A 10,336-nucleotide genomic window follows, 5' to 3' on the forward strand; every position below is an offset into this window, starting at 1 on the left:
GACCCAGATTGAAACCCAAACCTGGCTTGGTCCAATTAAAATAAGCAAGGTGACCCATTTAATTATTAGGTCTAGATTTCTGCCCTAGAAATTGAACAGTTTATGTTTGGGTCAGGTCTAAAGTTAAAATAAGCTGGGCATAGACATGAAAAGGGAAGGAGGGTCTGTGTTGGGTTTTAGCCTAATCATTAATTTCCTATCCAACATAAGACTTCCTGTTAAGAATCCCATTACATGCTTTCATTTGATAGGTTTAATTGCCTAATTAAAAGAATAAAAAAGGGTCGGGTTTTGAGTCAGATTTGAGCCTGACTGTTCTTTGTGCAGCTTATATCCCACACATTTGAAAGTTAGGCTTGATAGAGCAGTACCCAACCCATTTCAAGGGGGGAAAAAGAAGAAAAAAACCCAAACGGTCCAAATTCAGATCGAAGCACATATAGGGCCCGTTTGGATGCACTTCCTAAAAAAGGGTTTCAAGACTACTTTTTTGGTAAGACGGCACAAAAAACAATCTCGGCATTTTAGCACCTATTTTATCAAGCAGGAGATGAGATGGGGTCTGTGAAGTGCATCAAAACCAAAACATCAATTACTGTTTGGTATCAAAATGGTATTTAGGCCTCAAACGCCCCTTCGGAAGGTGTTTCCAAATGGGCCCTCATTTCGGGGTCTGGAGATAATCACCCAGTTGCACCATAATACTAGAAGGCAATTAAACAGCAATGGTTGACATACATTGTTAAAAGGTCCATCTATTAAATGGCTAATCCAGCCAAACTTTGATGGGTGGCCCATAGCCTAAAGAATGCTACGACTACAGTATACCATATGAGGTATGGGAATCCCGACGCCTCCGGATTCATTTGATCTCTTCCCCCTTTAAAAGGAATGAAATACATAAGCTAATAAAGAAACCCAACCTTTCACTCAGCTCCATCTTTGAGGAAATGATGACACAGTTGTATACTGAGAAATGAAATGCAGATTGCAGATTGCAGATTGCCACCCATTCAAGCAAGGTTAGGCTACCTGATTAGAACTTATTCTGGTCACGGCCGGTGGGGCCCGCCAGGGAGAAAAAAAACCAAGGCAAATATTTCAAATAAGATATGAGAATGAAAACTGAAATGAAGAGGAATGCCCTTGAGTTCATCCCCCAGGAGCCGTGCTGTTTGAAACCGTCTGTAGAAACATTGCCTTGGCCACCGGGTCCGTTGAAAACTGACCCAATACAGCGATCGTGGCCGTGCTGCTTCCCACCTTCTCAATCCCTCTCGAGATCATGCAGATGTGGTTGGCTTCCACCACCACCATTACGCCATCTCCGCCCACAATAGAAGAAACCGTTTCTGCAATCTGCCGGGTGAGCCTCTCTTGCACTTGGAGCTTGCAGCCATGGAAATGTGCTATCGATTGCAAGATGGGCCGCTCAACAACTTCAGATTCTTCAGCATGGAAGTAGCCTATATGCACCACACCATGGAATGGCAGAAGGTGATGCTCGCACTGCGACCAGAACGGGAGGTTCAGCTCCGATTGGACTGCATTTCGATCACAGCCAACATGACCTGTTCTGTTATGCAGATTGAGATTTTGTGGGGCCATTCGGCAGAAACTGAAGCCGTTCAGCTTCATCTCCATGTTGGATCTCTTGAAGTTCATCAGCCACTGCACGAAGCGATGAGGGGTGCCCACGAGCTCTTTCCTTGAAGGGTCTTCACCCAACGAGTGGAGTATCGAAGCTACTGCAGTGATCATGGCAGGATGGGCTGATCCTTGTTTGGCAGAAATCCTACCGTTCGATTGGTTCCTCACGGAATGCCCGTTGCACGTCGGCACCTCCTGATGCCTAGATGGGCACCAACATTGGCTGACAGATGATTGTGTCGGGTCCAGCTCCATGTTTACACCTCTGAACTTGAGAAGAGCTGAGAAGTCGCCCCAAGAATCACTGTTTTCATGTTCAAAAACTCCAGAACGGGAAAATACGGAAACCTGGGCCCATCCTTGCATGTCCCTTTTTGTCGGGTGGCTCAGGTTCGTACTGCTCCTTTCTGCCAATGGGAACTGGATGTGCCAACATCTTAGGGTCACAGCGACACCAGCTGGCTTGATGCTGTCGTGCAAAGCCGCACACACTTCATCCGCGAGTCTTTGAGGCTCTTGTAGCCTCTTGGCAAATACATCTGCCACCCTTGAAAGCTTGCTTAGGCCCACAACTCGTTGCCCGGACGGGACGTAACCAACATGGCATTGGACCTTGAATGGAAGCAAGCAAGATTCGCAGTATGAGAAGAGGTCTATGTCTCGAACCACCACGAGCCCACCGGCCCCACCTGCATGGCCGACCGCACCATCCAAGCCAGCTTCTGGAAACAATGCACCACGGACGATATCGTTGACCTCCTGTCTGTAACCTGAAACACAAACTAACTTGTGTTAAAATCAATTTGGGCAAGAATTAGACTCTCGAGTTGTAATTCAGACTGGTTATATGAAGAGATTACATCAGTTGTAGGATGCAGGGAATGGTTTTGTATTGGGCTGCTTCAATGGTACTGCTACCACCTCAGTTTCGGTGGTACCAGGATGATGTGGGCCCATGTGATGTATTCACACCATCCCACCCGTCTATCAGATGCATCACCTCAGAAAACTCCTACGACCCAAAGATCAGACCGATTCAAAACTAAGGTGGGCCACAAACAAAGGGAACAAACTGGGACTTGGGAGCGAACACCCACCCCTGAATTTCACAGGGACCCACCTGAGTCTTCAAATAGTGTGAATCTTGTTGACCCTTCATCTGGATCGGATTGTATATGCAACATGGTGAGCCCTCCATGATCATCACTGGTGAGCATCTCCTCTCAATATGCTGTGGCCCATCTGAGTTTTGGTATATGCAAGCTCACCGAGGTGACACATCTTATGGACATGTTGGATTCCATGAACATATCATTGGGCCCCACATCTGCCCCGTACCACTTGAGCATGCCCCTTACGCATTAGAGATGGTATTTCTTTTTGGAAAAGATTAAAAACAATCAACAATCATGATTACGATTAACTAAAATGAGATGAACTCATTTGCAAGTGGCACCCAAACACGCCCCTAGGAAATCTACAAGAGCCATCAACAGGAGAAACAGACGTATGACCTCCAACAATAAGCACTTCAGAGGGTTGGTAAGCCCAGAGGGTGTATTGCTGTGCACATTTTGACAAAAAATAAGGCAGGTGGGCTCATCAGGTGGGCATCCACGAAACCAATGGACAGCCAAAACAAGCCCTTTCCAGTGTTCTGTTTGTTTTGCACATTGTGGTCACCAGCAGCCAAGATTTTGGATTGCTCAGATCTTGTAATGTGTGAGATATCTGCACGCATGCTGGTCTGTGGATGGGCACCACCATTGCATGCGTGTAGGCAGCAAAAACCTCAGCACCTCAATAGTTTCTGCTGACAACAAAAATTCTTAAATGGAAACAATGGGTGCTACGAATACTCTAAATGCTTCCTGATGAATGAGATGGGGAATTGACTTTGTCTGAACACATGCATGTGGGGACTTGAAAACAAATTGCATCTTTGAAATGTGCATAGAGAAGATAGACATGAAACATGGCAAGGATCTATATAAATTTCAAGTGTATGTTTCATAAATAAATGATGAAATGAATTAAGGGCCTGTTTCGATTGAAAGTAAACTAGGGGAATGTAAGGGAAAGCAAAACCATGATGAAAGCGGGAGGTATACTGACAGCAGCGCTAGGGGAAGCAAATCCTTCGCACCTGTTTGTTTTGCTAAAGATTAGTCTTGGAAAATGCTTTTCCTTTGCATTTGCAACTGTTTGGATTGCAATCTAACAAGGAAACTATTTTTCACCCAAATTTTCCATTTAAAATGTTACATCAGAGGAGAACTCTTTTCCCTCCATTTGAATTTTTGAAAAGAAAGGTTGTACTCTCTTGTAGAGGAGGGGAAAGCAAATGCAAACACTTTTCTATAGCATTCACTGCTTTCCAAACAGGTGCAAACGCCTTGAAGATTCGGATTGGTTGCATTCCCCAATTTGCATTCTATCCAAACGGGCCCTAAATGACGGCAAAAATGTAAAGCATTTCTGAAAAGAGAAACTAATCAAATGGGTACAATTGAACGGCAATCTAGGCAATTAAGTCCAGACTATTGATACTTGATTCATGGGATGTCTCTTCAGCATGGATACAATTGTCAAGGAAATCAAGAAACAAACAAATGATCCATAAATTAGTCCACTCCATATTTCCCCACTTCCTGAATACGGAAAGCTCGTGCACCCGTCATGTGGTATCTATGTCATGTTAGAGATAGCGGTGCAATTCGGTCAGGTTGGATTTGGGGTGAATCCGAGCCTGAACCGACCTCAAGAGGACCCAACCCACAATCCGACCGAACATGAACACCAATCTGAGGTGCCCAACTCGAATTCCTCTATATTCAACCTGATATAACCCGGCCCAAATACATGTGATTATTACCAACCAAATCTAATCCGACGCATATTTGCTCAACCTGGTGAACCCAACGCGATGACCTTGACAACCCAACCCAACTTGACCCAAGCTCAGGTTTACCTAAACCCAAGTTGCAGCCCTAGTTTGAGAGGATGGCGGTGGGCCGGTGGCCTAATTGCTTTCATATTATAACGTTTGCGAAATGTCATACAGCTGAGGTGGGTGGATGCACCATTTACACGAACCCAATTTAGATGCTTAAAGTACACATTACAATATTGAGTGCTTGACGGAGCATGTATAGGTCCACCCCAAGAATCAATGGCATTCAGTACTTGCATGTACCAGAAGATAAAATGTTAGCATTCAAATTGCATGTACTTCCAGTTTGTTTGTTTGTTTTTAAAATTGATAAATATAAAGTTCTTTTATCACTAAAACAAGTGTATTAGAAAAATAAGAAGAAAGCATGTGAATAAATGATATTATTAGTTTGTAGCTTTATAACATGTATGAGAAGTATAAACTTTAGGTGATACAAGCATATATAAAAATACATCAGATGATATGAGCCATATATGGTATAGAAGGTGATACTAATACAAGCATATATAAAAATACATCAGATGATATGAGCCATATATAGTATAGAAGGTGATACTGATACAAGCATATATAAAACTACATCAGATGATATAAGCCATTTATAGTATAGAAGGTGATACTGATGCAAGCATATATAAAAATACATCAGATGATATGAGCCATATAGAGTATAGAAGGTGATACTGATACAAGCATATATAAAGGCACATTAGGTGATGCAAGCCATGTATAATGTTTTCTCATGTTGTCCACCCCAAAGTACGAAACATACCAGCCGGAACTTAATCAATTTTATCTGACAGCATTTTATTCCAAGTTCATGGTTGTATAAATCGCATGTAGGATTTTTATGGGCCCACTGCTACCCCTTACTGACTACCAACTAGCAAAGCAGGAGTGAAGGATCCCACCAGACCCTATGATCATCTTAAGAACTTATGTTGATAATAGTAATGGGATGGACTCTTGAGGTGCAGAGTGAGTAGGCAGGGTCCCACTTTCTATTTTGAGTTTTGATGTGGGATGTGATTTGCTGTTGACTTGCTGGCTTCGTTTGACGCTTTGTTTCTCTTTTTCTCATTTTAGATAAAATTGCTGTTCATCAAAAAAAAAACAGAGAGAAAAGAAAGAAAAAAAAGAAAGAAAGAAAGAAAAAAAGAAATTAAAAAAAAAAAAAGAAAAGAAAAGAAAAAAGAAAAAAAGAAAAGAAGAAGTGATAGATCAAAGCCATTGAGGGGAGTAAATGCCCAATTTTTTCTACTAAGATTGAAGTTGCTGGTAACTATCCTAATCTAGCCAAAGCTAAATGAAAGAGTGAGCTGGAAACTCATGTATTGTGATTCCTTCTAGCTTTTGCAGAGGAGAAACGCTAGAGTGATTGGCACTAGGAAAAATTTAAGAGGTGGTTCAGGGCACATGTTCCTAAATGGCGATGCTTGAGAAGTGTGCAGGATCCAAGAAATTCATCAGACGGAGGGCAACATGAACATGACCTGGCCAAAAATTAAGAAGGCCCACTTGTCAAGTGCATCAAAAGAGTGCACTAAATACATATCATTGGTCATCATTTTTCTAACCATCCATTTTTCTCATGCGTATGGCCAACCTGATGAGTGGACTGACCTATTTTGGGCCAGGGCATGGCCCCACTTGATGAACTATGCAGATTTCTCACATATGTAGCATGTTGGCATGTGTGCTATGAATTGCCTCTTCAATCTTTCCTTGTGCAAATCACTCCGGAAAACCTCTTATTTAATTCGAATAATCTAATTCTTGTAAATTTGATATGCCAATTTGATCCACTCCTGCTCATGAAGCTTCATCTGAGCGCAGTCCTTAGAGTGTGCATTTTACTGTGAAATCCAGGACAAGGGTGAATACTCATGTCATATTCTGCTACCTGCCCAAAGAACTCAATACACGGTAGGATACAGTTCTCACCCAATATAGCCAACATATGCAAGAGATACACTCATAAAAGACAATGATTTGAAAGTATTACAATTTTCATATCTTATATTCTCACGTCTCAACTTGAATTTCATTACAATTTTCAATTCATGATTTGAATCTTATGGTTCCATTCAAATCTTGGAGTTCCATAAAAAAAAGTAATGCCCATAGCTATGGTTAGAACCACCCTCATCATCAGCAACATTATCTTAGCCTTTCACCCAGGAATTTGGAGTCCGCTTTTAAAATGTTAGATTTGCAAAACTCTTATGAATGGCTGCCCACCGAACATCATCCATCCTCATTTACTAGGTCTCTGGAACAGGCCATGGCAGAGGTTCACATCGACAACAGTCAGAATACCAACACGGTCACACCTAGTACTAACCCACAGCACAACTATAACATTCTGCAAACAACACAAAGTGCAAGCAAGCAGAGGAAGGCTAAAACTCACACCTTTTCAGAAACAGGTACCATCTTATGTAGAAAAAATATTCATATGTGGAATATGTACTTTTAGAGTCTAAGGGGCTTCTTGTTCTCTTAGCATGCAAGCAAAGCCTCTCATACATGCAACTTCGCAGGTCTGTTCTGCTCCCGATTCAAATCCAATACCTATTGTTTATGCCAGCTGCAAATTTAATTCATTGGGATTGTAATGGATCTAAAGACAACCAAGCCTCCACCTATCAACACCCACTTATCCTTTAGAAATTTAGAATCGAACAGTTAGAACACAGAAACATAAACAGCATAGCATCATTTCCAAGTAACAAAATAAGCAGAAAGAACAAAACACTCATTCCACTCAAGACAACAAATCACCTAATTACTTCTAGAAGCAACAATCATACACTGTCCGTTAGGATAAAATAACAAACAGAAAATCAAAAACACCAGAAGCCTCAACAGAACATTCGTATCAAGATGCTACCTTTAAATGATTATAGCCAGCGTTAAGACCGTAATCATATATTCCAAGAAACTAAATCCACAAGGAAAAAAAGATGAAGAAGCTGCATTTGGCTTGGGTTGCGAGAAAAATAATTCCCGAGTTTTCGGATTTCTACTCTCGATAGAATTTCCAAAATTCATGAAACGACGCTTATATGGATTTGAAGGAGAACTTTCTTACAGTTAAAGTGATATTGGGAAGTTCTACTAAGGGGTCATTCAGATGGTGGTAAATGGGGCAAGTAGTAAATGATTTACTAGCAAATCATTTACTACTTGTGTTTGGATGCTCCAATTTGCTTGTAAATCATTTACTAATTGTAAATGATTTACTAGCAAAGCCCCCTTCTCATTTACCAGTAAAATGGTGAGTTTTCATTTACTAGTAAATGAGGAGATGGCAATGGCTCTATTTTTATTTATTTATTTATTTATGTTAATGAAAGCCTATAAAGCAGATTTCATTTGCCATTTACAGGCTATCCAAACACTGTAAATGATTTACTAGTAAATCATTTACAACTTAAAGCCAAACAGACAGGCTGTAAATCATTTACAGCCTTTAAGTGATTTACTAGTAAATCATTTACGACGCAAACCATTTACCACCATCCAAACGACACCTAAGAGTAAAAATTCCAAAAGCAAGCAGCTAATCTCCTAAAGCAAGTTGTTTTTCTCTGCTCCTAAAATAGCCATGGGCTGAATGATCACAACCTAAAGCAAGCAGCTAATCTCCTACTCTTTCTGAATAAACAAAAACAATGGTAATGAGATACCCAGGGTCGCCATAAATTGGACTGGAAAAGACAAAGATAAAGATCGCACAGACTGTAAACATCCAATCGAAGAGATGCGATTACATGAACCTGCACATATTATATTATATTATATATATTATTTATTTATTTGATTACCTTTGGTTCCTTCACGGAGGGCCTTGGCGACACGCAGAGGTGTCTTCCTGAGACCTTCTCTACTGGAATCCTCCCCCAAACCCTGCAATAGAACCTTCACAGCATCCTCGATAGCAGCTGTTTCTAGTTCATTATCCGAACCAAGCTCTACAAATCCTAGCTTCACTCCATACTCCAGCTCCTCGTCGAGATGCCCCTCATCCAAGGCGCCCATTAAGAGAGAGAGAGAGAGAGAGAGAGAGAGAGAGAGAGAGAGAGAGAGAGAGAGAGAGAGAGATTAAAAAGGAATATATTGAGAAATCCCACCGAGATTAAGAAACCGAATAGGAACGAAAAAAATCAAAGACCCCAGATGAAAAAAAATCGATTGAAATTGAGAAATCAAAGACACCCTGATGAAAAAACGGATTGAAATTGAGAAATCAAAAACACCCAGATGAAAGACCGATTGAAATTGATAGAAAAATGGAAAAATCAAAGACACCCAGATGAAGAAACTGAAGAATATTGAGATATCAACGGCACCCAAATGAAAAAACAAGACAGAGATTAGTTAAAGACAGGCAACAGTTGAAGAAAAGGAAAAAAAAAACAGAAGTGAAATGCAACACGACTGTCGGTGTGAGAGACAGGGAAGGGTTTGGGGTTGGAATTTATATACAAAAGGGGAGAGATAGAGTGAATTGGAGGGCTGCCGTTGCTCTTTGAAATGTGTGGACCTCTGTACGTGGTGGGCCCCACATGTGGGTTGTCTTCTTTTTGGTAATTGGAGGGCCTGAGATTATAGGGTCAGCACTTTTTGGAGGATCGAATTATCGTGCGGCTGCCGCAACTCTACAACGCCTTGTCCCCTCCAGAGAGAGAGAGAGAGAGAGAGAGAGCGACTGTACAAGCTAGAGGTTGGAGAAAGGAGAGGTGGTGGGGCCCACCTTGGTTTGGTGGAGGAACCGAGGGCTGTGGTGGGCCCAGGTTTGGCGGAGAGAAGGACAGAAAGAGAGGGATTCAACGGAAGATACGGATCCAAGGGTAGGAAGGTGCTTCAATATTTATACGTGGTGAGTGCTCCAGTCAAGCAACGAATTGATATGATGCACGGCTCTAGTACGTAATATCATACTCGAACTCTCACTTTGAATTTGTGGGGCCCATTTTTAGTGATCCAGGCCGTTGGTCGGATGGGAAAAACTATGGATCCACGGTGCTTTATTTTTATTCTTTATAGGACTACAAAGGCTTCTAAAACAAATTACCTTTCAATGGACAGTAATGAATATAAGTACAGCACCGCATCGGTCCAGCAGAGGACAGGCTGAAAATTGGATGGCTAGGATTTTCCAGACTAGGGGAATAGCTTTGGCGGACGGGGATTTCCTGCAAAAGCCTTTCGCAAGAAGTTCCTGCGCAAGGATGCCAAGTGGGGCTCACCTTGATGTTTGTGAGAAATCCACCCCGTCCATCCGTTTTTAGAAGTCAATTTAGTACGTGTGGCCAATATCCAACACTCAAGTGGGCCACACGAGCGGAAACAGTGGCATCCAGTAAGAACCGTTGAAGCATTCCTATGGCCATAAAAGTTTTGTATCAGGCTATATTTTGGGTGTTTTCATTATAAACGGTTTGGATAACATATAAAGGTGGAGCGTAGGAAGGTTTCAACGGTTGTTATTTCTTTCCCCAATTTTCCCTCTAGTGTGACCCACTTGAGTTTTGTATCCACCTCAATTTCGGTCGCACATCCTAAATTGAGCTCTCAAAACGGATGGACAGAATGGATTTCTAACATACATTGCAGTGGGCCCCACCCGCCAACCTTGCGCAGGAACTTGAAATCCGCGTCCGTTCATCGCTCTCTTTGGACATGTTTGTGCGACAACCAAATAAGGTGGGGACCACGTTTAAA

At 41.8% G+C, this 10,336-nt stretch overlaps 1 protein-coding gene across 1 annotated transcript; it reads right to left on the reverse strand.

The window, feature by feature from the left end:
• Positions 1 to 995: 995 nt before the first annotated feature.
• On the reverse strand, positions 996 to 9,438 carry LOC131239603 (GTP cyclohydrolase 1). The gene is made up of 2 exons (XM_058237380.1): positions 8,437 to 9,438; positions 996 to 2,420 (listed from the first exon to the last, which is right to left on the reverse strand). The coding sequence occupies exons 1-2, from the start codon at positions 8,648 to 8,650 to the stop codon at positions 1,153 to 1,155; spliced, it is 1,482 nt and encodes a 493-aa protein (XP_058093363.1). The 5' UTR covers positions 8,651 to 9,438; the 3' UTR covers positions 996 to 1,152.
• Between the last annotated feature and the right edge of the window lie 898 nt (positions 9,439 to 10,336).

The sequence above is a fragment of the Magnolia sinica genome, chromosome 3, assembly GCF_029962835.1.
Source record: "Magnolia sinica isolate HGM2019 chromosome 3, MsV1, whole genome shotgun sequence".
Taxonomy (NCBI): Eukaryota; Viridiplantae; Streptophyta; class Magnoliopsida; order Magnoliales; family Magnoliaceae; genus Magnolia; species Magnolia sinica.